Below are 27,939 nucleotides of genomic sequence, written 5' to 3'. Positions count from 1 at the left end.
GCAGCTTTAACTATTTTATTTTCTCTATTAGGTTTATTAGTTGTCCAGCTGTTCTTTACTTTGTTGTTTCAACCACACTTCATTTGTTACTTTATGCTGTTTACAAGGTTCATTATTAGGATTATTCACATTGGATCCTCCTCTGCTCCTGGTCGTCTTTCGAGGGGACAGACTGTTAAACCAAACTCCTTTCTAAAAACAGGAGTTTTATGGCAGGACCATCATTTTTCACAGCAAAAACTTTATTTACTTCATCAGTGAGACTCTTTCCTGATTCGATTCCATCCAGATACACAATCGGCATATATGTTATTCACTCAGTAACATCTTTATCTCACCAGTGATAAAGTCTTTGCCACAGACGTATACGTGTTGACTGGTCGGGTCCGACAGTTTATCATTATCATCGTTTTAGTAATTGTTTTTACGTGCAACATGTGACGCAACAAATTTTGGGCATGATGCCACGAGCTGTTCTGATTTGGCGGAGACACTTTTACATCACTCAGTTTCACCCTACACAGGTTGTAATCATTCTGATCAAAGGAATGTGACATATACCTGCTGTATGCTCAGTATGAGGAAGGGAAGAACAAGAGGAAGTCACTCAGATCAATCATTAAGGAGGAAAAGGCCGTCCACACCGAGGACAGTAACTATGAATTACTCTGAATATTTAGTTTTAATAATCCTTATAACTCGAGTGGATTCCACACCACAAATAAAACAACAAAAGCATCACTTTAAGAGAGATTTGACAGCCAATCAAAATCCATGTAAAATTTCAGGATATAATCTACAACTCGTTAAATGCTCAAAGTCCGTATTAAAAAACATAATTGGCCATGTTTAGTCCTCACTGACACCTTCAAACTGATGTTGACTCATATGAAAGTATGATGTCTTCAAAAGACAACAACTCCCATCGCAGAGTGTTGGATTCTTGTAATTCCTCTTGTCTCTGAAGCGTTTCATGAACCCACATCCTTCTCTTTGTGTAACATCCAGCAGTAACAGGTCATCTATATCCGCTCTCCTCGGCTGCAGACACAGCCGGAGTGGATGCTCGGAAGAAATTCAACTACGTTTTGGTAAAATTACGATTCTAAGTATATTTGAATCGACATGTCTAAACAGATTATGCTACAGGAGCAGTTTGAAAAGTTTTTTATGGACATTTCAATACTTTTTTTTCTGAGAAAAACTTTTTTTTAAGTCTACAGGGGTGGTTTCTTTAAACTGTCTAAACTTTGCTAGAAAACGCACATTTAAATGTGCATACAGACACATAAAGTAGTGCCTGTACTAAAGCGCTTTGGTCAAGTGTGACACTATAGATTCAGTCAGTTCTGTACAAACGACGCAGAGAGACGACAACATGAGAAGGCACTGTGCAGAGAGAGAGAGAGAGAGAGAGAGAGAGAGGACAGGTGGTGATGCAGGGCTGGCAGCGTGTACATGTGTGCGTGTTTCTGCAAAACAAGAGTCCTCCAGAGTTGTAGTGCATCTATCCCATCATGCATCATCTTCTGAGCGGTCGTCGCCCCTCAGCCGCTCTCGCTCTCTGTGCCGCTGGATGGCCCGCCAGATGCGGCAGAGGACTCCACCCCTGAAAGACAGAACGACGGAGATAATCCTTTAATCGAGCAGAAAATTTGTTCTCGCATCACAGCAGAAAGATTAATCGTGTTAGATTAACTTTTTGTGGAATAAAAGACAGGAATGGAGGCAGAATTAAACTGACACCTGTCTCATTTTCTCTTTTTTTATGAAGAATGAAGAATGCATCTTAAAACTTGTAGAAATTGTACGTGTGCACACAAAAATGTAAAGTATAATAATAATAACTGAAGAACAGCAACAGGATTGGCTTGACTTGATGTTCCTTGTTGTGAGAAGATTCACAGAGATGAGAGAGAAGTTACCGTAGACGTAGACAGCGGAGGTCGTCTTTGCTAACGTCATTGAGAATGTCAGTCAGTGTGTACTCCTCCAGCACAAACTAGAACACAACACACACACACACACACACACACACACACACACACACACACACACACAGCAGTCAGTTTAAACCTACACTGAACGTATTGTGCTCTGATGGTGCTTATAGACTGAAGATTCGCTCAACCTTGTCTATGGTGTCAGCGTCTGCCCCCTGCTCTTTCAGCCAGTCAGTGAGCTGCTTGTCCGGCTCGTGGTCCGCTGGGATGTGGAAGATGGAGGGAGGTGAAACATCTGTATAAAAAAAAAAAAAAAAGGGCAGAGAGTTAGAGAAGCACAAACAGGAGAATATAAAATAAAATCAGTGTGTCAGTCGGCGTGTTTACCTGGTGGTCTGTGTCTGACTTTGACCAGGTCCAGGTCGTGTGTCCTCTGCTGCAGTGTGGCCTTCAGGACCTGCTGGTACTCCTTCTCCTTCTGCAGCAGCTCCTCCAGCAGCCTGCAGGGGGCACCACAGAGACAGTGACAAATACAACAGTTTGTTTTTCTGCAGCCAGAATTCTGTGTCCTGCAGTATTAAACCACATTCACTGGTGTCACATGTACAGTAAGACGACATTCTGCAGTAACAGACTTTAACCATCACTCACCTGTGAGCTGCCTCCTCGGAGAAGCTCTGAGAACATTTTCTAGTTCAGTATCTAGTTACTGTTACAAGCGCTGCACAATTTTTGTGATTAATTTGACTGAAATTGCAATTGGAGTAGTGCAATTAGTAGAAATGAAAAGTTTTTCATGGCAATTTTCATGTTCACTGACAAGAAATGTATTAAATTCATGATGATGTGACATTTATTGTTTTCTTTCGATTGGAGAACAAAATTTTGAGGCCAGGTCATCTGTGCAGGACTGCAGCAACTCATTAATGCTGTTTTCTCACACATTGTTCAAAAAATTGCGATTTGGTTCTGGTTCTGCAATTTGGATACTGCACTTGGCAATATTGCGATTTTATTGCAATTGTGATAACTGTGCAGCCCTAATCATTACAGATTTCCCATGTTTTCCCATGTCTGCTCACACTAATATCAGTTAATTAATATACAATTAATTTTGTAAGAAAGTGAAACAATAAGTCTGATTAGAAAAATTCCGGCCCTTGGACAAATGCGGTAGATGAACCCTGACCTAAACTCTCCAACGTGCTCCAGACCAGTGACTGTCTTTATTTTATCACCGAAACTGTCTCACAGTTTGTCATACCAGGAAAAGTCTAAATATAACATCCTTGTGAACCGCTGTTCAATCTTTCTAGTGTAAAACGTCAACAAAACTGAACTCTTCCACATGTTTGGACAGGAGCAACGATTGCAAAAGCATCTACTGCCCTTTTGTTAGAGGTGTAACTGTTGGTTGCAGTGATAGTAAAATAAAACAATCTTTTTGAGTGCTAATTATGTACTTAAGTGATGACGTTTGACTGCACAGCCGCTGCCAACTGACAGGTGTGACCCGATTAACAAGATCACTGTTGCTCAACAGCAAAGCGTGAACCTCCAGCTATGAACTGTTTATATAGCTTCAGCACGGCTCTCTGAAGATTTTATTAATCACTTCGACCGATGAATGAAATAAAACTGAACGTTTTACTGTTGTCATAAGCTCGAAAACCATGGAGTCTGTGGAAAGAGACTCGAGTTCTATGGATAATCAAAAGATTTTAACAATGCATGATTGACACTATTGTCCACTAAAAGCTAGCGGTAAAAAAACAAACAAACATTTCAATAGCAAAAGACGTGAGCTAGAGGTGTGTGAATGTGAGCAATGAGCGAGAGCAGCCTACAAATTCATTTTACATTCAAATAAATATGACACGTGTTAACCTGCAGAAGACAAACTGTTCTAAGACGACACGCCTCAACATATTTTCAAAAAATGCGTAAAATCTGTGAATGAAGTTACAGAGCAGAATGTAGCAAGTGCTGCAGTCCAAATAGTGAATCGGAGCTGCTTTCCATCTGCGAACAAACAACAGAAAAATGTCTAAAAGCTGCGATGTGCTGGGATGCATTACCAGTAAGTTAAAGAACCCAGAACTAAGTTTTTATAAGCTGCAGAACTTTAAAAAAAAGAGTGTTTAAGAGGGCAAAAGTGGATTTAGACTTGAGCTGTCAGCAGGATGAATGTGTAAACTGTGTTACTGTGAACGGTAACATCATGCATCGATTACAGTTGCTAATTTAGAAATGTAGAAATTTAGGATAATGAAGATCAGGAGAAAGGACACAAGTTTGTCAGCTTAATTTTTCCTCTGATAGACGTACAGTGCTAAAATAATCCATTGACGTGCTAAAATCTAATGTTTTTAGCGAGCTACAGTTAGCATTAAGCACTTGGTTTCATACTGTGGGCGTGGTTTTTAGAGTAGGACGCGTTGCACTCTGTCTGTCAACGTAAAGTTAAGTTGCTGCTCTGATAATACACACTCTGGAGTTCAGTCCCTGCCTGCCTTCCTCAATTTAACCGCTGCAAACATCTACAGCTTCTAAAAGATCATTAGTTATTTCTTATGAGTCATAAACAGACACTGACTCATTCAGTGAACATTCAGCATTAATTTGAACTCTTTTTTTTTTAGCAGTTCCACACCCAGTTATTGTTAATGATTTAAAAAATTGGGAGTTAGGGTGTGCAAACTTTTTTTGGCTTCCAAAAGGAGGACATGCAAAAAAACATTGACCCAACAAAATCTCTAAAAGACTTCTCATTAAAATAAAAAAGTAAAAACATTAAACGTGTTTTAGATTGAACAGAACAGTGTCTAACTGGTTGAAACAAAATCTGATTGTAGGAGGCATATTTAGCAACGTGTGCATGAAAAAGTTGGGTACAGTTTTGAATTAAGTGTTTCATTCAACAAATTGCTGTGTGAACTGTGTGTAGTGTTTTGACAAAATGAGCCCTGTTTTTAAAATTGTGCTTAAGCAGCTGGAAAAACTGCATATTTCTCACGCCTGACTTTTTATCTGGTTAAAAAAGGTGTAATAGACAGTTCAGTTGGAATGTTTAAATATATCAGGGGTTAAAGGTCACGGAAGGTTTTGGTGTGCTGCTGTGTGTCGTCACTCTGTGAGGTTTAGTGTCAAACATCCATCACATGAAGCCCTGCAGCTATGGCCTTTGTGACATGCTTGTGTGTGCGTGTGTTTGCTTGAGGGTTTGGGCGTGTGTGTGTGTGAACGTGCAGGTATTTGTCTTCCACTTCGTCACATTAGTATTAATGAGTGGTATTTCATCATCATTTCCATTCACACGATGTGAGCCTGCAATTTCTCCCTCGTGTCTGAAACTCTCGGAGTGACACTCCCAAACAAATAAAAGACAAAGAAAAAAGTACGGTACAACTGAAGTGTGTGTGTGTGTGTGTGTGTGTGTGTGTGTGTGTGTGTGTGTAAATGTTTGAAAGTGTGTTGAAATCTCTGAATGACACCCTCACACATCAAAGTGAGAGGAAAAAAGTATCGTACGATCCATGTGTGTGTTTGCTTGACTGCACGAACCTGCTGGTCTCCTGTTTGAGCCGCCCTAGCTGTGCGCCCAGCTGATGATGCGAGCGCTGATGCTCCTGGGAGTGGGCGGAGTTTAGCGCGCTGCCCACGGAGTGGGCGGGGTCAGCGGCCGTGCCGGAGTCGTCGGCGTGTGTCGCTAAAACGGGACCGTACTCTGCCTCCTCTTCGTCCACTTCGTCTATCTTCTCCGCTCCCTCGCACTCTGACGCCGGGCCGAAGTGGGTCTGCAGCTCTGTGAGGTCAAAGGTCAAGGCCGTGACATGTTATTGCATTGTAGGACCATATGTTAAAGCAATAGTTTGGATTATTTGAAGCACTCTACTTTGCAGTCTTTTATGATGGGAAACCACCATTATAGAAGCCAAACGTCACCTTCTACACACAAACCAAACTCCATTGGAAAAATAAGTAATTTTACCTTGCAGAACACAGGAGTAGCTGGTCCATCACTGCCTTGATTGTTAGTTTGTTTGTCTTATTGTGTGACTTTGATGCATCTAAACTATCCTTTTAAAACACAGAAGTCACAAAATAATACAAACAAACTAACAGATCAAGGAAGCAGTAGACCACTAACTCCTGTTTTCTGTGAGATAAAATTACTGATTTTGTCTATGGAGTTTGGTTGATTTGGAGAGAACGATATTTGGGTTATATAACAGCCGTTTCCTGTCCAAAAATGCTGTGTGACAGCAAACTAAAATGGTAAAAATATTCTAAATATAATAATTTACTTTTTTAAGTGGCCAAATGTCCACGGCCCAGCTTCAAATAATCAGAACTATCCCTTTAATATCTTATGGATATTTAATCCTGTTTTTTCTGTATAAATATGCAGATGAATGACATAAAGTTATAATGTTGCATGTGTCCACTAGATGGCAGTAAAAGCTCAGGCCGGGCTGCAGCCATGTGACCCACTCACCTGGTATGAGGATGGTGATGGCAGCCTGCACGGCTCGGCGGATGATGTTGTCCATCGCAAACATCCAGTGGGGTTTAATGTGATGGTTCCTCAGGACTTTGTTCACCTGAAAAACATCATCATCTGTAACCATGACGTCTTGACAACATGACGACCATGCTTCATTAGTTTAATTATAAATAGCAACAAAATTTATTGTGTCTGTATGAGCTTGTATGTATTGTATTTCCAGCTACGTGTGTGTGTGTGTGTGTGTGTGCATGTGTATGTGTGTGTGTGTGTGTGTGTGTGTGTGTGTGTGTGTGTGTGTGTGTGTGTGTGTGTGTGTGTGCACGCGTGTGTGCGTGTGCAGACCGAGTCCTGGAAGCCAAAGAGCACCAGCTGGATCTGGTTGATGGAGGTGGAGTCGAAGTCCAGGTCCAGTTTGAGTTTGGAGATGGTGGCGGCCATGACACGTCTCTCTGGGGAATGAATGAAGTCTCTAAGGATGCAGATGATCTGCTTAATGTGCTCCATGGACAGCTGCAGCTCTTCACTGCCCTACACACACACACACACACACACACACACACACACACACACACACACACACACACACACACACACACACACACACATTTACAGTAAATACACACATTTTAGAAAAGTTTACTGTGATCATCAGCATAAATATCCCTATATAAAGTCTGCTAGTGATTCAGATTTCTTTAACTGAAATTGTATTTATTTTTCCTGTTATACAACAAAGTATTTCAGAAATTAAAATACAAAAGTAAAGACTCTGCACAGCAAACCTAAAGATAAACTTTCAACTTATACTACAAATTCAAAGGCAGGATTTTAAAATGTTTGACTCTTACGCCCTCCAGTGGTAAAATCAGAAAAGACACCGTGTGACCTGATTAATGTGACCCAACAGAAACTGCATGCGTGCTTGAACATGGCCTGGTATTTTTGGACGGGCTCTTGTCATCCTCATTGAGACCTGGCGCCTCATTTATAAAACTGTGCACAAGATTCTCTTTAAAAGATGACAAACAGACGAAACACAGACAGTGCTTGTGCACAAACTGAATAATTCATAAAATAATACTAAAGTTTATTTATATAGCACCTTTCAAAACCCAGGTACAAACAGAACTCGTTCAAAACAAAACAGAAAAGATCTAAAAGACAAAAAAACAAACACATTCTCCACACAAGCAGAGCAAAACTACAGAATCAATAAAAAGCGATTTTTAAAGCCTTTAAAGCCTTTAGAGAATAAACAGGAAGTGACGCAAACTTCCTGCCAGATCACCTGTCTGCAGTGCGTTCTTGAACGTCAAAGAACGTCAAGAACGATTAGAGCTTTTATTGTAAAACTAATACATTTACGTTACTTTTCATCTCTCTCACACACACACACACCTGGATGTGGTTCTCCTTCAGGTTAGAGATGACCTTGTCCTGGTCTTCGTTGAGGACCTTGAACAGTATGGCCCGTCTCTCACTGTCCTTCTTCAGCAGAAACAGACCACTGTCCCTGTCCTCGGGGGAGGGGGGGGCACTGCGGTCCTCTGAAACCGAACCCTCATCTGGAACACTGCAACACACACACACACACACACACACAAACACACACAGAGTGATCTCACTGCAATATAATATCAGGCTGATTTACAACGGTGTGGCGTTCTGTGCAGTTTATTTGCAGATACAAGCCTCTCCTGGCTACTCTGTGTGCCCAAAGTGCAGAGACAGCATGAGTCAGCGCAGCGGCGGCGGCGTGCACGTACACACACACACACACGTGTCTGTGCGTGTGCAGATGTGTGTGCGCGTGTTCGTCTGCCAGTTCAAGCTTGTAAAATTATCAGAGCTCATTATATCAGTGTTGTAAAAGGCAGCAGAGCGCGCTGGGAGCACAATCAGACCACCTGCCACCAAAACACACACACATTCACATCTTTTCACATGATTTGTGCGGTGCCGGGGGGATTTTGTCAGCGGTGACACCAAGTTTTAATATTGTAAGAGGTTCTAATTAATTATTTTTGCATTCAGAAGAGGCTATCCAGTTTTATTCAATATTGCAATTTTTTCAGCAAAGGATGAACAGCAGAGGCCAAGAAATCCACGACATTTAAAAATGTTACGGAGTGATGTAAAATCTACAAACGTGACCGAACCATTTTTTTTACCATTTTCTGTCATTTTCTAGGCAAACAACTATTAATCAAGAATAGAATCAACTGATTAATTGACTCTGAAAAATATTAATTAGTTGTACCCTCTGAGGTCGTTGTAGCTGATCAGGTTAGTTTGTTTCCACAGATCAGAGAAAATTAAGTCTGTGCAAATGTTGTTTTATGTTAAGCATGTGAAGTAAAATGGATCTGTTTGTTAAGATAACATTACTGCAATGCTAATTTCCATTAGTGTTGTCAATGGGAATTCCTGTTATGTGTTAGCATTGAGCTAAATGACATAATTGATTCAGGTATTTCTCCCACACCTTATATCTGCTCTCAAACACACACCTCAGGTAGTTGGAGTTGGGGGGTTTGAGCAGGTTCTCGGAGCCCGAGCTTTTCTTCTTCTGGAAGAAAACGTCGTGTTTGGAGTCGCAGTCGGGGCTCACAGAACCGTGCTCGCTGCTGCTGCTCCCGGTGGCCTCGCACTGCAACTGCACCGGCAGTGACACACTGTGGATGGAGTCTGCAGAAACACCTACAGAGAAAAAGAAAAGGAGTAAAATGGTCCTGAGAAGTTTTTTTCACAAATTCAAAGTGGACTGGATGACCTGATAATTACAAGAAACATTAAATCAGCAAGATATTCTTTCATCTGACTGAGGGTGTTAATCATTTTGTTGTTTCAAACTTGTTGCCTTCTCTGCTGCTGTCAAATTTATGAAACTCATTCCCACCCTTTCACTCTAACCACCTCCAGTTTTCATTTACTTAATCTCCCCAGACCAAAGTTTAGGTGAAAAAACAGTAAAATGTACAGCCTCTTTTTGTTCAAACAGTATGTGTTAACCTGGTGGTTTGAAGGCGATCTTGCTTTTCTTGCCCTTGGTGTTGTGTCTGACAAAAGTGTCTCTGAGGAGGTCCGAGGCGATGGCTCTCTTGTGAGGGTCCGGCTCAAAGCAGCGCAGGATGAACGACTTGGCCTCCAGCGACAAGGACTCAGGGATCTCTGGGTGGATCTTAAACATGCCCACCTGGAACATAAAACCACAGAGACTCTCAAAACTGAGCATTTAATAAAGCCTCTATAATAAATTTAGCTTTTCTCTGTGTCTTTATTCAACAGCATTCCTCACGTAGGCGTTAATCCATAACACCGACCTTAAACATGGCCGCCTGTGGTTCTCCCAGCTCATGAAAGGGGGGTTTCCCAGTGGCCATTTCTATAATGGTGCATCCAAGGGACCAGATATCAGCCGGGGCCCCATAACCTCGAGGGCCCTTATCAATGATTTCTGGAGCCATGTACTGCAGAGTACCTGCAGACAGAGAGACAGATAGTAACATGGAACAAACACCATCTTCAGCATCAACAAATCTTTGCTCGACTGAAACTGAAACTTGATGAATATTTCTGGACAGCTGGAGCTTAACCTTAAAGGGTTAGTTCAGGTTTTTAAAGTTAATAGGTAAAATTTTATTTTAGAAAATGTTAAAAGAAAATAGAATAGAATATACAAGTACAAAGTAAACAAACAAACAAAAGTAACAAATGAATTTAACAGCAAACCAGTTGTACAGTTTAGCTAAAAACTGATATTAATATGTTTTGCGACTGACCCTGTCCACAGCAGTACATTGTTTATCTTCCTTCACTGTTTCTCCTGCTGCTTCCTCGAGAACCTCGTACAACCCTGTTTCATAAAAATCCAAACTATCCCTAAAGCTCAGTGAAGTTCTTTTTCCAGAAAGAACAAATCTGTATTTCGTGTGAACATGGTTCGTGTTTGAACAAAGGCGAAGTGGCTTTGTGCACAAACTGCAAATCGGAGCGGAAAAGAAAACACTGTTATCAAAATTCAACACTACAGCTAATTTTTAATTACTGGAAGAAAAAAAAATGAATACATGAAATAGAGTGATTTTCATCTCAAAGAGTGACTTCAGAAGATTTCGCTAATTATATTTTATCATGCATTTTGTCTGCAGTCAGTAATTCTGAGCAGATTTGGCATTTGTGGTCTGTGCTAAACGCTGATGTAAACAGTGAGAGACAGAGAGAGCTATAAAAAGACAGAGTCAGAGGGAAGCAGCAGAGGAGAAACAGATAAGGACACACACACACAAACACACACACCTGCTAATGAAAGGTAAACACCCTTCTGCCTCTGCTTGATTAGCTAATCTAATTACACACCTCACTGGCGGCTGGAGAAGGCCAGATGGCCCATGAATGTGAATGTTGGTCTGTGTGTGCACGCACATCGGTGCGAGCTCGTGTGCCCGAGTGTTTCCATAGAGGCTGATAGTGGCTCTTGACATTTTGAGGGTCATTTGACATTTACACTCATAGTCTGCAGCATTTCTATGACTCCTGATATGGTGCATTACTGTCGTGTGACTGCAGGAGTTCATCCAGTTTGTTTTAGAAACGTTGTTTAGAAAAGCTTCATACAGTTTTGTTTTTGTGATAATTTAATTCATCGTCTCTTTTATTTTTAAAAAGGGGAAAGATTTTATAATGCTAATGCTAATAGTTTGTTTAAAACCATAGATTTAACAGGACAACAGCAGAATGTATCTCAAGAAGAAGTAAAGAAGTTACCGGTGAACGTCTCGGTACAGGGGTTGACTCCTGCCAACCGCTTAGAGGTACCAAAGTCTGAGATCTTCAAGATACCACTGTAGGTATTCACCAACACATTATCACCCTGATGGAGAAACAGACAGACAGACAGACAGACAGACAGACAGACAGACAGACAGGGGTCAAGGGGTGTTTTTCTGGGTTTTGGACCAACAGGACATTTTCCAACTACAGGGGTGACTGAAAGCCCATTTTTCCAACAGCCCATTATATCCTGAAAAAGAAAAACCCACTGTTCCGAATTCCCGTTGTTCCAATAATAAACACTTTTTCTTCCTTCCCATTTGGTTCCGTTTGGCAATAAAAATACTTGGTCAGGTTTTAGGTTTAAATAAGTACATTAGTTACGTCAGTTATGTTACGTACATGAGTTTGGACCAGAGGACATTTGTTTTTTGGGATGACAGGCTGTAGGACAAGTGGGCTTTTGGTCCAATGGGACATTTTCCAAACTACTGGGGTTTTGTAATAATGAGCTGTTGGAACAATGACATGGCGCTCTTTTCATATAATCTATCATCAGCACCAAAATGATGTTAATGCACTGGGTTTTGAAAACAAAAGCCCACTGCTCCGAAGCCCACTGCTTCCAAACTGGAGTTTTGGAATAATGAGTCGTCAGAGCAATGGCAAGGCATGGCATCAATTTCATTTTATCTAGCGTTAGCCCCAAAATGATGTTAATGTGTTAGCACTGAGTTTTCAAAACAAAAGCCTATTGTTCCGAAAATAGACACTTTACCTAGTCGACTTAGTTTAGGCAACAAAAATACTTGAGCTTTAAGGAAAAAGAAAGTCAGAGTTAGCTGGCTGTAATACATTATGATGCTCCCAATGAGAGATTTATAATTCATTCAACTGTTTAAATCATGAACGCAGCACAGTGATGTTAGACTTTACAGAATCACAGATTGTGTCTTGTTCGACGTTCTCCGGTATACCTTGATATCTCGGTGGACGATCTGGTTCTCGTGCAGGTATCGGAGCCCCTCCAGGATCTGTCTGGTGTAGAAGATTATAGTTGCTTCCTTCAGCGGGCCCCATTTAGACCGCAGCAACGCAGACAGGCTTCCTGGAGAAAGGAGAGAAGGAGTGTCCAAAACCTATCATGAAATGGGAAGACGACCAAGCAGTTAGAGAGACCGCCCGGTAACCGAGAGGTCACAAGCATCGATCTCTGAAACACACAGTTCATTTCTTTCACCACAGCCTACCTGCACGGGATTAAACTATTAGTTAAAGTTTTACAGATGTTTTTCAGATCACCTACACTGATACTGAGTTTCTGAGTCCTAGTTCAGACGACAGCGTAATTGTTTTACCGTTATTCTCTCTCATATTAACACACCTCCAGGCACTTGTTCCATGAAGATCTTGATGTATCCGTTCTCAGAAACGGAGCCCAAATACTGAACAATGTTCCTGTGCTTCAGGTACTTGTGAAGGGCAATCTCTTCATGGAGGGGCTGGGAGTACCTAAACCACAGAGACAGAAACAGTCACTATCCTGTGTCGTGTAATCCAAACATCTCTTGCTGAGTTACTATCTTGTCAGTTGCTGTTTTGCAAGGAGGTAGGAGATGCTGTGATGCATCATCTGGCAAAAAAATTGCCCCTCGAAGAAGAAGGGAACCGCTGGAATTGAGCAGCAGAGGGAGAGGATGATGCTATCAGTGCTGCAGATCCGTGGGTCAGAGAGCATCATAACTCGGCCACAGAGCTCAGCTTTCTCTTGATTTATTCCACGCTGACATATCAATAGAAACATCAGTGAATTTTGTCGAAAATGCTGGCAACTTTATTAAAAAACGCTGGCAGTGAAAGATTTAAGCTGCTGCCAAAAAACGCTGGCAGTGAATTCTGTGACAGGAACGGGGTAAACTTAAATTCACCTGCTGTCTCTCTCGGGGATTTCTTTGATGGCGATTCGGACCTGGTTACTTAGGTCTCTCCCAGCGTACACCACTCCATAGGTGCCCCGCCCCAACACCACCCTGTCGCCTGTCTCGTTGGTGTCATACTCGTACTGTAACACATGCAGAAATATTCTCAATCAGTAACTGGAACTATAAAGATATTTACTATAAAATAATATTTGGATTATATTTAGGCATACGCTGACCTCAAGCGTGTCTCCGTCTCCTTCCCCTTCCAGCTCCACAGCGTTCCCCGTTCCATCAGAGATCATCTCTTTCACCATAGAGCAGAACCTGAAACACACACACACACACATTATATAATTATTATTTTCAGTTCATGACCATCAGGTTAAGTTTGAATACAGTCGCACATACGTTACACACTGTACGAACACAAACGCAGACAAACACACACACCTACACAGACACATCTAGAGGTGTGTGTCCTCACCGACCGCACTGCTCCTCAGTGGAGAAGTAGATCTGGAAGTCGTCTGAGTTGTCGTGGACGTAGAGGAAGCAGCAGCGCTCATCGAACTTACTGATGCTGAGGAAAGTCAGAGTAAAGTTTTATTGCATCTTTTCTCATGATTAGAGGAACATCTCGTCTGTCTGTGTAACATATATCAAATCAACATCAACCCTGTAATTTCTTTAGTTTCATAATATCCAGCAGGGTTAACAGTTTGGGAACTTTTGCATTTAATTCACCTGCAACTTTCCATTCATACCTGATGCCTTTGATGGACATCGCAGTGAAGTTCCACTCATGGATCCCTTTCTGTAATGACAGGTTCTTAATTTTCACATTTGCACAAAGTAGAAGTCTAATTTTAAGAACAGATACATGTGATGTTCCTTCTTGATAAGAGTAGCCAGATTTCCATCCAAATCAGGTGTAAATTTTAACCGAATTTCGAGAATATAGTCAAAAATACCAATACCAAAATCTTTATGCTAAAATTAGGGTGTTAATATATTAAGATAAACAGCTGTTGGCACTAAGTCTCCACTTGATTGCTGTTAAATCATTGCAGGAGAAAAGACACAATGAAATGTTCAACTAATCTCATTTTTTCATTATCAGTTTATCTTATTATCTTGAGAAAATAAGGGCCAAGAGGGTTCGGTGAGGAAAAAAGTTAATGTTCTTACAGTTTCTGCAGGAGAAACATGCCAGATAGAGACGTTCTTCTCTTCAGCCTCATTGTTAATGGACACATAGGAGGGCTGGTAAACCTTAGTGGGCTCCAGAATCAACACCTGTGACAGAAAAAATAGAAAAAGAAAAATTGGCAGACATGTCTGCATGTCTCTGACGGACAGAGGTGGCAAAACACATTCTGTACTCAAGTACAAGAACAGATACTTGTGTAAAAGAAGAAGTAATGATTCAACTTCTACAGTAAAAGTGAAAAAGTACATTTCGATAGGCTTTTTTCTGTGCAAAGCTAACTGATGTTTTTGTCTTGTTACATCTTGCACATTGTTTTCATCCTGTTACACCTTTTTTGTCTTGTTACATCTTTTATGTCCTTACGTCATTTTTGTCGTTATGTCACGTTACATCGTTTTCATTTTGCTACATCTTGTTTGTCATGTTAAGTCTTTTTTGTCGTTTTTCATGTTGTTACGTGTCATGTCTGAGAGTTTGTGTATTTGTGCGTTTGTACTGGAAAGCGCAGTCGATTGGTGGTGCCCTGCGTGGCCTCTACGATGATGTCCATCCAGAAGTTGAGTCTCTCTCGCTGGGGAGAATGTTCCACCGTCTGTTTCTTAAACCTCTGGATCAGCTGCAGATTCTGCACCACCGACCGCAAATACCTGCAAGAAAATTCACATAAAACACACCATGATCATTAAACTGTAACGTAAAACACAAAAACAAGAGGAACTGGTAAATAATACCCATGTTATATGGAATTATAAACAGAAGATTATCTGCAACCCCCTTTAAAATACATGCGATTTCTCTGAATTGTTGGTTATTTGATTTTTGTGTTATTCTTATGATTATGGAAAGGCATTGTTTTTGTGGTCAGGAACACAGCGCACAAATGAGAAATTTATTTATTAAGCATTAAAACAACATCTGTTGACCAAAGTGCTGTACAATCACGAATCAAAACCATCACACGATAAAAACACACAAAACCAGTTTAAGAGATGAAAGACAACTTTCATTGTGGGTTAAAAGCCAAAGAATAAAGATGTATTTTAAGACAAGATTTAAAAACATAATGATGAAAATATTGATAACAAATATGTACTGATAATGTACCACAATATTACTGACAACATAGAATAAAAACTCTTCTGTGCTGTGAATGTGTTTACCAGAGAGGCGGCTTGAGTTTGAAGAGCTTCTCGGCAGCCTGAGTGGCTTTGGGGATGTCGTTAGCCAGCATGCTAACGGTGAAGAACTGTCCCACGTCCCAGTAGTTATTCATTTTCTCCAGGGAACCTTTGCGTCCCAGCAGACTGTTCAACCTCACACCTAAAACAGTGGATGCAGCAAACAATGGATCATTGATACCAACTGACACGTTTGGAAATGCTCGTATCGGACGGCTCCAGCTTGACTTGGGTGTCCTGACTTGTGTTCTTGAGACAATCAATCAAAGCTGGTGTTACATTCAGGATCCTCTTACCTATTTTCCTCAGTTCAATGGAGCTCTCAAATTGTTGGCCAGCAACTATGAGGAGGACAGCCAGGTTGATACCAGAGTAGAGGGTTGGCTGCAGCTCAAAACCTTTCCTGTACCTGCAGGCGGGTGGTAACACTCAGATTAATCCATGTAAATAATAAGATACAGATCATGTCATTTGTAAAGCATGTGGAGAGCATTTTTAAGCCAGACAGATGAGATATAATTCATGAAAAAAGCCATACAAAATTTAGCACAAGACTTCGAACTACAAGCACTTAAGAGAAATAGAAACACAAAAAATTCATTAAAGTGCAGTGTGTGTCCTCACCACTGTATGGCGTTGTCTCTGTTCTTGGTGTCTTTGCAGTCTGAGTCCAGGAAGATGTCCTTGTAAATCCGTCCGCAGAGGCAGAACATGTCCGGCGCCGGATGTTCACACGACTGCAACACCTGCAGCATCACTCCGAGAGCCTGCTCCCTGTCGCCGGGACTGTTCCTCCTGCACACGAACAGATTTATGAATGAGCATAAGGCTGATAGGTATGTGTTATAGTACTATTAATATTTAACATTACAGTCTTACAGTTCTAAGTGCACATAGAGAGCTCACTAGACTGGCAAAGGGTAGAAGCAGTAGAAGCAGTGAAGTTGTGAAAAATACCATTTTAACAGAAATTATATGGTAATAGTTTCATTATAGTAGAACAGATGCTATAAATTTGGATTACGGTTTTAATTCACATATATATGTAGCTAAATAAATCTGGGGACAATTAGTTTTGGCTTAAAATAAAAACAATAAAAGCAAAAATCAATAAAAGTTAATCTAAACTTATCTTATATAAATTCCATTATATATCCAAAGGCTTGCAAAGGATTTGCCCAAACCAAAGTCACTGATTAGAGCAGAAAATGTCAGTGAAAAGACAACAAACACTGCATGTCAAGAGCCTTCCCTGCTCCAACACACCTGATTCACATGATCACCTCGTCATCAAGCCTCTGCAGAAGCCTGACAACAACCTGATCATGTGAATCAGGTGTGTTGGAGCAGGGAAACATCTAAAATATGCAGGACAGTGGGCCCTGAGGACCAGGGTTGGGGAACACTGCTTTAACACACTATGCATTGAGTTTCTGTGTACCTGTTGAGGGCGAAGGCGTAGTGGAACTGGATCATCGGCTGTGTGGCCAGATCACAAGTCGGCAGCATCTCCAGAGTCTGAACCAGCTTCACCATGGCATCGTAATCCTGGTGGTCAGATCAGGGGAAATTATTTCAAGCCTTTCACTTTTATTTGACGCATGTATGTGCTTAGGAAAGTTATATATTTTGGATGCTTTGTTGTCTCTCCGAATGAGAACCACGTAGTGTGTTTGTACCTGTATGTCTCTGTAACTAAACAGCAGGTTCATGACGATGTCCTGGGTGAGGACCTCCGTGTTGTCGATCCTGAGTTTAATTCTTGAAAGCTCTTTGGCCAGCTCCTCTCCCTGGTACTTCTCTCTGGCCTTCCTGATGTCATTTAGCAGAGTGTCCTTAAAAGAAGCACTGCATACAACAGACAGACAGTGAAAGGAGAGACAGTGAGATGAGAGAAAAAGACAGAAAACTTGGTAATCTGTCGATGGGAAGGAGGAAGAGGAGAGATAAAAGAGAGTCTTATATATGTCATCTTGAATGCTGTAGGGAGTGTTTTTTTCTTTTTGCTCCAAAGGCCTGTTGTTCTGAAAATACATACTCTGACAGTCCCTAAGTCTTTTCCTAAACCCTGGGGTCTAGGAAAAGATCATGGTTTGGGTTAAAATAAGTATGCTAGTTATAGTAGTTAAGTGAAGTACATAAGATTGGAGCAATGCACATTTGTCTTCAGCATGGGCTGTGAGACAAATGGGCTTTCGGTACAATGGGCCATTCTTTAGAACAGCAAACACGTTTTGCTAAAAGTCTCAAATTTAACTTGGTGGTCCATGAAGTAACCCTGTAACTGTGTGTAATTTATATTTTATCAAACTTTTACTCATCAAAATAAATCCCCAGATTTGGGGGAGAAAAGCAAAAACATTGTGCACTTTGGATCATGTATTTTTTTTTTTGGTCCATTTGGTCAAAAAAACCAACCTATTGCATTTAATAAAATACGATCACTTGTGCATCATCGTGTTTGGATTAAAGAAATGTCTCACCAGGATGTGACGTGGATGTCCTTCAGCAGGCTGGTGAAGCGGTCCGTCAGGGGGACGCAGAGCGGCCCCAGCAGGTTGTCCCAGCTGGGCTGCATGTACTCGCTGGCCCTGCGCTGGGCGTCACTCTCACAGCACATATACTCGTGGTTAGGAGTAACTATGTAAGGGATGAAGTAGTAGTTACCACTGGATGCCTGGAAGGAGAAAGGGACAGTTTCAGATTTGTCTCTGAGTGTTGTAGGTGGGTTTAAATGTCCGGTGCACATATAATATATCAGATAAAAACCACATGCTGGATGCTGATGTCAGGTGTAAAAGGAGTCCAGGCAGGGAAAGACAGGCGGAGGACGGGAGGATTACAGAGTGATTAATGAGGAAGTTCAGTGCAAGCAGAGGATCAGTTCACCGCTGAGATTGTTTGCTAGCATCACAACCGCATCAGTAAAAGTTAGCACAAGTAAAGGGACTCCAATGGCCTTTAAATATCCAGAACACCATGCGTTAATGCACAGCAACATCACGTTCCTTTTGTTGTTGTTGTTTGTCCTTTCTTTTAGTAGTTGCTTGAGACCAAAAACAGGGCTAAAAGAGCGTGACGATTCGACTTACACTTATCAGCCAGAAACAGACGGACAGATGGTTCATCCAACCACCTGCCAAGTGCCTGCCCTTTTCCAAAGAGTTTCTTAGGATGACTTCCCAGACGGTTCTGTGCAAAAACCATCTGGCGCGTCAGCTTTGCATTTCTGCTCTGTGTGCATAAATGCAGCCGTGCAAGAACTGCGCTGTGTCGAGCACGAGCCTCTTCCTTCCTCTCCTCGCCATGTCCCCGTCTCTCATTTTATAATAGCAAAGTATAAATAATGGCTGCTCTCCCTCACATGTCCTTTCGAAGTTTCAAATATTCACAGTTAATTTTCAAGCTTCGAAGCAATGATAGTATTCAGGGCAGTCCTCGTTATTATTATTAGTCTGTGTGGAAATCTCCCAGCATGCTCTGGTGCAGCATGGTACCTACTTTATTGCGCAATCCAGAGCCTCTGTACTCTGGAGGCAACTGAACCCACGGAAAACCTAACGCTGGAGGACGAGTGGCCTTTCTCCACAGACACACACACATAAAGACACACAACACACACATTAAAAATCATTACTGAATGAATGGCCGCCATTAATGCAACAGTTTATTTCAGGAGCCTGCTGCGCTGGTTTGTGCATGTTTGTGTGAGAGACGGACACACAGTAAAAACATGTAGATATACATTCCTGCCTGCGCTTGTGCGTGAAAAGACGAGTGGCATTTGCCATGAATATAATTCCACGAATATCATGAGACAGTGTGTGCACATAAATCACTGCGAAACACACACACACACACACACACACACACACACACACACACAAACTTACTGTGTTTTTCTGTGCAACCATGTCCTGTAAATAGGAGAGAAAGCAAAGAAGTGAGAATGGATTTCAAGACTGGAAAGAAGAGCTGCAGCACAGTTTGTATTCTTGAGTTTTACTGCTACATAACTATTTGAAACAGCTGTTTCCCCCCCTGGCAGCACACTGCAGGACGGACTGTACTGCACACACACTGACCAACATGGACACATTAGTCTGTAAATAACTCACCGGATCACTTTGTTCTAAGAAGGTGCGAAGGAATGGTAGCCATGAACTAAATACATATGCATGTGTGTGTGTGTGTGTGTGTGTGTGTGTGTGCGTGTGCGTGTGTGCACCTTCAGTGACTGGGCAGTGTCAGGGTCAGTGTCATGGTAGAGGATGACGTTGTTGGCCATGTCGAAGCTCTCCCTCACGCCCAGATGGTAAAACAAGGAGGGCTGCCGAAACACATCGCTCATGTCGACAACCGCAATGTCTGGAACGAGCAGAGGAGACATCAGGCGTGAGGACGACCATAGAAACCAACATAGAAACACGTCAAAGCTCATACTCAAATACAGTCAGTCTCTTAGTGCAAATATGCAGAGGCGACCTTCCCTTAACTAGGCCCGTCATGATAATTACTTTATTGACTTACTGAGGTCAGTAAAAAATATTGAGTTCATGTCCACAATTCGTACAATATTGCCCGTTTGTTTACATGTGTCTTTTTGCCAGAATGCTAGAATAAACAACAGGGTTTTCCCTACCATCATAAGAAATGGGCACAGCGCCTAAATGTTTTTTTTACAACTCCTATTGCTGAATGAACACAAACAACTACGCTGATACACATTAATTTCTGGTCGTGTTGCTTCTGTCTCCTGGTCGCCTGCTGCCTCAAGAAAGGCTTTTATATTATCATTACATCAGTGGCATAAAACAGCATTGAAATGACAATATTATTGTTTATTGCAATTATTTATAGGAAAAAGTGGTTATTGTGAAAGGTCTTTGATCAACCACATGATCTGAGATTGAAGTTGAAATCCAGCAGCCTTTGAGTGAGTGAGTACTGTCTTACACTGATCTAAAGCAGGGGCATCCCACCCTGTCCTGCCCCTTGTGCTCCTGGTGCACAGCAGGATACACTTATCAGCTGTGCCAAAGTGCCTTGACTAATTCATGGGTGTGTTTTAGACCAAACATGCAATAGACCAATCAGAAAGCCAGTTCTCATCACCTTTAACAAACAGGTGCGCCTGGAGCACAAGCCTTGCCAGCATGATTGATGGCGGATTTACCAAGAGGAAACAAATAGAAAAGATTTTCAGTCGAGGAGACATGTCTCCTGTTTCAAGAAGTTAAAGTGCGAGAGCGTGCAATATATGAAGATGGCAGGGTGCCACCAAAGCAGACAGATATGTAACTGGTTATGTTTTACACTGAGGCACCTTGAAACTACATTGTATTTTATAATTTGTTATTATCATCATCGTTATGATGCTGCTCCTCTGCCTGAAACTCCTGAAGAAGGAGCCATTGGGCAGGAGTGGGGCGAGGAGTGAGCAGTGGGGAAGAGAGACTGTGCAGTCCAGTGGAGAGGCAAGTTGACCCAGGCTGGAAGCTGCACCTCAACCTGGCTGAACACACACCTGAGCCGGATCGAGGTGCAGCTTCGCGGCCAGTCTGGGAAGGCTCACACATGCAGCCGAGTGCCGCCATGCTCCTGCATCACCCGTTCTTCTTCTCCTCCTCTCCTCATCTTCATCTCCTCCTCCCATCCTCACTTCTCCATCACACTAACACTATTGTGGGTGGAGGAAACAGAATCAGAAAGTGTTTCTGAATTTTGAGAACCCCTGTGCAAAATGACGCACAGGTTATCCAGTTTCATGATCAGATATAACGTCTTGTTCATTTGTATGTTATAAATCATAACTGTTTAATCCTTGTTTTTCTGGATCCCAATAAACACACAGGCACAAACATGTGGCTGATCTGTTAAACACGACCTGACAACTGTGATCCTGTCCTGTGCACACTTTGCAGGTCTATTTATTAGGCTTTATAATTATAACAATAATTCCTTATTTGTTAATGAGAATAATTTTAGAGACACGCACGCTGTTTACCATAAACAAAAGGTGTTTTGTGATTGTGGAGACGTGTGTGTGTGTGAGCTAAGGCCAAACACACCGGTTGCTATCTTGTGCAGACAGACCCACTGTTCCACGGACTTTGCACTTTGTCTGTGGTACAAGTGGTTTTGACAACAATGTGCCATGCTCAAGATACCAAACATGCCTGGCCACACCTTAATTTTTAGATATCCTGCCCATAAATGCACTAGGTGCAAGTTCATTTGTTATCTTGCAGACATGGCAAATATGACAACTGGTGTAACACAGCAAAGCCGCCTGCAGCAGCCCAACCATCCACTATTGCTTGGTGTAAGACAGGGTCCAAAGACCTTATTAAAAGTGACAGTGTCTCTGCAGGAAGCATTTAGATGTCTTTAAAGTGTTAAAACAACAAAAAGACAGTTTCTCACTTGCAAATGTGTTATTAAAGCTTTCTGGTTCACATGAATAAAAGTACAAAATATCAAGACACCAACAGCACGGAGCTTCCAGCTGTCTCTCTGTTGTTTCTCTCTAGAGGAGTTTGGAAGGCCTTTGTTCCTCTTTGCGTTGTGTGTGGATTAAAGAAGAGAGGTGAACATAATCTTTCCCCCGGAGCTGGTACTTTTCATGATCTGCACACTCCAAACAGAGAGAGACAACACTAAGCACAGATGCCTCAAGCATGCCAGACATGAGGAACCGCTTTTCTTTTTTTTATTGGGCCAGCTTTTATCTAGAGGCAGTAATTATATACCTGCAATCTGCAACTTAATACGGTGCAAATACTGTACATTGTGCATGAAAAAATTCCACTTGATATTTACATGAAAATTTTAAATTTATCACTTGAATTAAAAAGAAAACTGTGCATGTGACAGCATGACCTCTAATGTTCTAATGTCTGTGGTTACACTTATATTACTGTGGTTACACTTATTGCCACTCCCTCTAATATATAGTGTAAAAATCACGTCAATCTTGCTGTCTTCTCACAACACTAACAGCTGTAAATCGTTCATAAACACGCCCTTGGTTGGTTTAAATGCTTGATTTAAATTGCTTAGACACTGCCAGCAAGTGAAGGCTTCAAGTTTTTCAGGTTCTCAACAACAAGGCTGTCAGGCTACGAGGAAGTGAGAATTTTTAAACTGCCCTCCCTTTTCCTTTGAATTTAACAATCTCACACAATCTGCTGCACCACACTGTCATAACAAATAATGATGAACTGTCACCTCTCACTTTGACTGTCACTCGCTCTCACACTATAACTCTTTATTCACTATGTTCTGTTTAATGTTGGATACACACCAGGAGCTAGAAAGGTGAAAGATGATGGTGTGTGAGTGTGTGAGTGTATCATTAAAGGCTATCCTTATTTCAGTAATCACAAAATAGCTTTACTGCACTGTTAAGAATTTGCACATTCCCAGCAGGGTGTTGGTGATTTACTGGTCAAAAGACTTATAGTGTAGCTTGCAGACAGTTATTGTTCGACCAACATGTATTTTTCAACGATCAATGCCAGCGCCTGCTCATATGAAATGCCAGAATCAAGAAAAGTTGTGTGTTGTGTGCACAATACAATCTAATATACATGGTAGACTAATATAAATTTCAGAACTCTTGCTTTGAAACTGCAGAGAGCAAGGGCAGTTTCTGGCGTCATAAACCTAAGGAGCCAATCCCGTTAATTAAAGGAGTGGCGCTATAGGTATCATCAGTGGCAATGCCCCGCCCACAGGAGAAGCCGGATGTTGCAGGTTCAAATCAGACAAACAAATGATGTAAGGAGGAAAAACAACATTAAAGACCCAACAACGAAAAAGGACATGAAAGACGGAGCAAAGAAAAAGATGCAACAAAATGAAAAATTACCTAAAATACATAACAAGATGGAAAAACAGCAAAAAGACTTAAGACAAAAGATAAAATAAAAGTCGTAACAAGACAAAAATGAAGTTAGCGATGTAACAAGACAAGAAACGACGTAAAAGTCAACAACAATAACAAAAAAAAGATGTAACGAGGAAAAACAAGGCAAAAGGCATAATAACATGAAAATTACATAAAACACTAAAACAATATCCCTCAGAGGGCAACTTTTTAAAAGTTATAATTTAAGTACATTTCAGAGCCTGTACTTTTTATTTTTACTTGAGAAAAGAAGTTGAATCAGTACTTGTACTTTTACCAGAGTCAAGTATCTGAACTTCTACTTGAATAAAAATGTCTACCATCTCAGGATTTTGTCCATCCCTATTTCATCAGCATTTCAGTGACATGTAGTCTGGGCAACTTTTTGCAACGACTTTATTTTTCCTCCGTCGTGCTGTTTCTCTGACACTCACCCGCATCGTAGAAACTGTCCAGCACCGACGTCTCTCCAAAGTCCAGGCGTCCGAAGGTGACGGTGGTGAGCAGGGCGCTCTCGGAGTCGCAGGCTCTCTGCAGACACTGCAGGGCTCCGGACTCCGGGCTGCTGGCCATCACCGCCTTCAGCCCGTCGTTCAGCACGTACACCACCCGCAGGGAGCGCTGCTTGGCCGGCGGGCTGGGGCTGGACACGTCGCCTCTCTCCCGGTCCCTGTCCCGCTCCACCACGCACGCCCCGGCGGAGTGCTCTCCTCCCATGTCGGCGACCTGCGCGCTCTGCCCGGTGTCCATGGCGAGAACCTGCGGAGTGTTTCTGCTGTATCTCCGGTTACTGTCCACCTCTCGCCCTCCCGTTATTCTGTCTTCTCCTCCGTCCTGTCCTGTCCTCCTCTGGCTCACTTGTTGCGCACCTGTCGTCGCTGGAGCGCAGCGCGTCTGAGTTTGTCCCTCCGCATCTCCGCCTCATTAACTCACATCATCCTCCGATTATCTCGCACCAAGAAGTCCGCTTAATTCACCCAGACTGGATCCGACCAGATCATCCAGAGGGGAGAGAAGAGGAGGAGAGACACGCATGCATCCAGAAGTTAAATTATTCTCCTTTTGGCTCCAGTCTGGTTGGACGTTTCCCATGCAGGAGACTGTTTATACTGCAGGACACAATCAGGACCGAGCTGTCTGTCTGTCCACAGTCTGAAACGCTATCTCCGTATCTCTGGTTGTCTAAATATAAAACAGCGTGCCCTCCTCTGCAGCTGCCAAGTTATTCTCAGTTATGTTCACCTCATGGCAAATACAATCAACACAGGACTGATATTTCATTTTTTCCCCTCATAAATTACTTTCACTGATGAAGTGTCTGCATGATCTTCTATCTGGTGTTGATGTCTTCACACTTAATTCTGGAGGGAAGAAAAAAATAAACTAAAAGGCACGCAGTTTCCCCCATTTTCTACTATATAGCCGATTACAGCCAAATAAAATAAGTTTACCTTGTGTATAAACCACTTGGCAAAGTTAAGTATGTTGTTGTAGTTTGCACACTCTTTCCAAGAACTGGGGACTTATTAATGGGCTCAACCTCATGCTGAAGGTCGGGTTTCAAACACTGCTGGAGTTTCACAGGAAAACAGTTTTGCAGAATCCCTCAAACAAAGTAAGTGAATGGTGACCAGTTTTGAGTTTCTGAAACTCAAAGATTCAGGTTTATCAAAAGAAGAAAGGTAAATTACCCCAACTAAAGATTAAAGGTCAGCAAAACTTTTTAAAATTTATTTCAAGTTTTATTTTACTTTTTAAAGTTTTACTTGTTGAATTATCTCAACCCTTTTTTTAACAGTGTAAATTGATTCTTACATTCTTTGATTATAAAAATATGTAGCCTTTACACCAGAAACATTAACTAAGTTAACTGTGTCATAGCCTATGTCTACAGCTCCGTGCCTTTTTCTCTCAATTTTGATGGTGGCTTCAGTCTGCATAAGCTAGCTATGGATGCCAAATCAAAAAGAAAAAAAAATGTCCTCAGGGAAAACAGAAAAGTTAATAGCTGTGGCTCCAGACAGATATTCTTTTCTCTCTTTTTTGCCTAAATATGGCTTTTTTACTGTAAAGGTTGCAGACCCCTGATATCCACATGGAACTCGGCTTGAGGACCTAAAGGTCGTTAAAATTTTAAACTTTAAGTTTTTTGTTTTTTTTTTAATATAATTGAGCCTTTGGTAAGCTCCGCCTCCAAACAGCAATTGCCTAGTCATAGCTTAGCAACCATATATAGACTTGGCAAGCTGAAACACATGTGGTGAATGGATTTATGCTATGCTTACTAGCTGCAGTAACTTTACGTACAGACAAACTTGTGAGATACCACCACATCTGCATTTGTTATGTGGGGATTTGAGGAGGAGGAGGATGTGGGCTGATGAGGAATCAAAGCTGTTAGCTAACTTTACATCTACACTTTTACTGGGTTCTTGTTTTAAAAAGTGTCAGATAGAAACATTAGAAGCTGGAGATTTCTCAGCTGACTCCAGCAGTTAGCCGTAGCTTACATTAACCAGCCACGCTTTTCGAATCTGCCCGTGAGTCACTGAAGTCTGCTGCCATCAGCTAGAAATGAGGAACTGCTTTTGCTTACGTCTCTAAGGATTCAAAGACCTTATGTTTCAACAATTACTCCCAATTTCATTAACCTTTCCACCGTTATCACTGTAAACTGCATAAATGTAGTGCAAGAATGGAAAGTTTGGCAGGTTTAGCAACAGTAACTAAGGAGGGCGGGGCTTACTGAAGGGTCAGTTATGCCCCCAAAAATCTTTTTTCACACAACAAACCAGTGGACGTCTAGAAACTACTACTGCAATAGTGAAGCTGATTGACATTGTGTCTTGCAACACATTTTGAGGGATTTCATGTTTTTTTTCTGTTACATCCAAATTATGCTGTTGTAGACAGTCTGTGGTGGTTTTAATGTCCGTTAAGTCTGAATCAGCTACTTTCACTTCTCTTTTTGTTCATAAAGACCTTTGGTAACCTGTGAGTGTGTCCAGTTTGTGTCCATCTCACACACACACACACACACACACACACACACACACACACACACACACATACACACACACACACACACACACACACACACACACACAGATATAATAGTTATCCATGCAGTAATAAACCATTTAAAGAGCAACAGAATGGAAGAAAATGCTCCTTTGTACAGGACTGTATATTTCAGACACATTTTTTTTACCAACATCATTTTGTAAAAACAAAATATGCACACATACAGTACATAATAGCATCTTTATTACACTGAAATATAAAAGTATATATATTTTATCACTATCCTGGAGAGAAAGGACCAAGTCAAGAAAACAACTTGTAGCCTCAATTGTAGCAGTTTTCTCGTTGTCATACGAAAGAAAGAAAGAAAAAGAAAGAAAGAAAGAAAGAAAGAAAGAAAGAAAGACTTGGAGTCAAGAACAGGAAGGCCACAGTGACAGGTTGCCATAGATTCTGTGCACATATAAGGAAGGGAGGCAAACAGCCGTACATGCTACCACACATACATGCACACACACATTTTTCTGTCTTCCTTTACCTGTGAGGTCCTTTTTACTGACTACATTCCTCAAACCCTGTCCTTAACTTTACCCTTCATCTGCTGCCAAAAGAGCACCAGAAACACCAGATGCTCATGGATCTCAGTTTTTGATTTTTGTGTCGGGGGGTAGGGGGGGATGTGATGCGACCAGCACAGCTGTTTCTTCAGGTTTCTGGAGTCATGGAGCAAAAGTGCAAAAGTAAAAAAAAAAAAAAAAAAGTAAAATAAGAAGTTTTTGTCTAGAAGTCAATACTTGATAAATACCATAGATAGGCGTGTTCATGCAGTGACATGTGCTTTTCCATGCATGAACTTTTTATTTGCAGCCAAATATCACCGGGCAGTTTTGGATTTTGTCAAAAGAATAGTTTGACATTGTGGGAAATATACTAATCTGCTTTCTTGCTCAGAGTTGAGGCCCGAATATACGACCAAACGGACATGTACACGGACAGCTGTGGACACCGTGGACACGTAGTAGCTCTGTTCATACCACTTTCAAAGGTGTGCTTGGAGGACGCCTTCCAACATGCACAGGCGCTATTATGTAGCTGGTTGGAGCTACACGCATGTCTGCACAGATCACATTAAGTAGACCCTCTAATGACAAATATTATGTCATATGGACCCTTCTGTAATTGCAGACACAGAAAGTATAATTTTAGCTCACTTGTACAACCTCTGATGACAAAATTTCCGTCACGTTGGGCCTCACGAATGAGGAAGGCATACTTTAAGCATATAAGTACACTCTCTGATGGCGCAATATACGCCACATGGACCCTCACAGACATGTTTCAGCTTACATGTACAGGTCCTGAGGATGAAATTGATGCCTAGCAGACCCTCATGTACTCACAGACGGGGAAAATATCACTTCATCTTTAGATGAGAGGAGCTTCTCTTATGTGTGATGGAGATACAGG

At 41.6% G+C, this 27,939-nt stretch overlaps 1 protein-coding gene across 2 annotated transcripts; it reads right to left on the bottom strand.

Moving 5' to 3' along the window:
• Positions 1–1,269: 1,269 nt before the first annotated feature.
• On the bottom strand, positions 1,270–24,973 carry map3k15 (mitogen-activated protein kinase kinase kinase 15). 2 transcript variants are annotated; one of them, XM_084747441.1, is made up of 30 exons: positions 23,883–24,973; positions 19,765–19,904; positions 19,430–19,453; positions 19,038–19,115; positions 18,020–18,213; positions 17,216–17,384; positions 16,978–17,084; positions 16,161–16,331; positions 15,833–15,945; positions 15,519–15,678; positions 14,855–15,005; positions 14,337–14,444; positions 13,913–13,962; positions 13,633–13,728; positions 13,385–13,472; positions 13,155–13,288; positions 12,611–12,738; positions 12,204–12,334; positions 11,221–11,326; positions 9,777–9,934; positions 9,466–9,649; positions 8,964–9,153; positions 7,852–8,026; positions 6,796–6,981; positions 6,442–6,547; positions 5,508–5,748; positions 2,331–2,443; positions 2,132–2,238; positions 1,926–2,002; positions 1,270–1,609 (listed from the first exon to the last, which is right to left on the bottom strand). In XM_084747441.1, the coding sequence occupies exons 1-30, from the start codon at positions 24,196–24,198 to the stop codon at positions 1,516–1,518; spliced, it is 4,095 nt and encodes a 1,364-aa protein (XP_084603567.1). In that variant the 5' UTR covers positions 24,199–24,973; the 3' UTR covers positions 1,270–1,515. The 2 variants fall into 2 exon arrangements, with proteins under 2 accessions (XP_084603567.1, XP_084603568.1); XM_084747442.1 differs by lacking the exon at positions 19,038–19,115.
• Between the last annotated feature and the right edge of the window lie 2,966 nt (positions 24,974–27,939).

This window comes from Lutjanus erythropterus, chromosome 21, assembly GCF_056507025.1.
Source record: "Lutjanus erythropterus isolate fLutEry1 chromosome 21, fLutEry1.hap2, whole genome shotgun sequence".
NCBI lineage: Eukaryota > Metazoa > Chordata > Actinopteri > Lutjaniformes > Lutjanidae > Lutjanus > Lutjanus erythropterus.
This window is presented reverse-complemented; position numbering and strand designations above follow the sequence as displayed.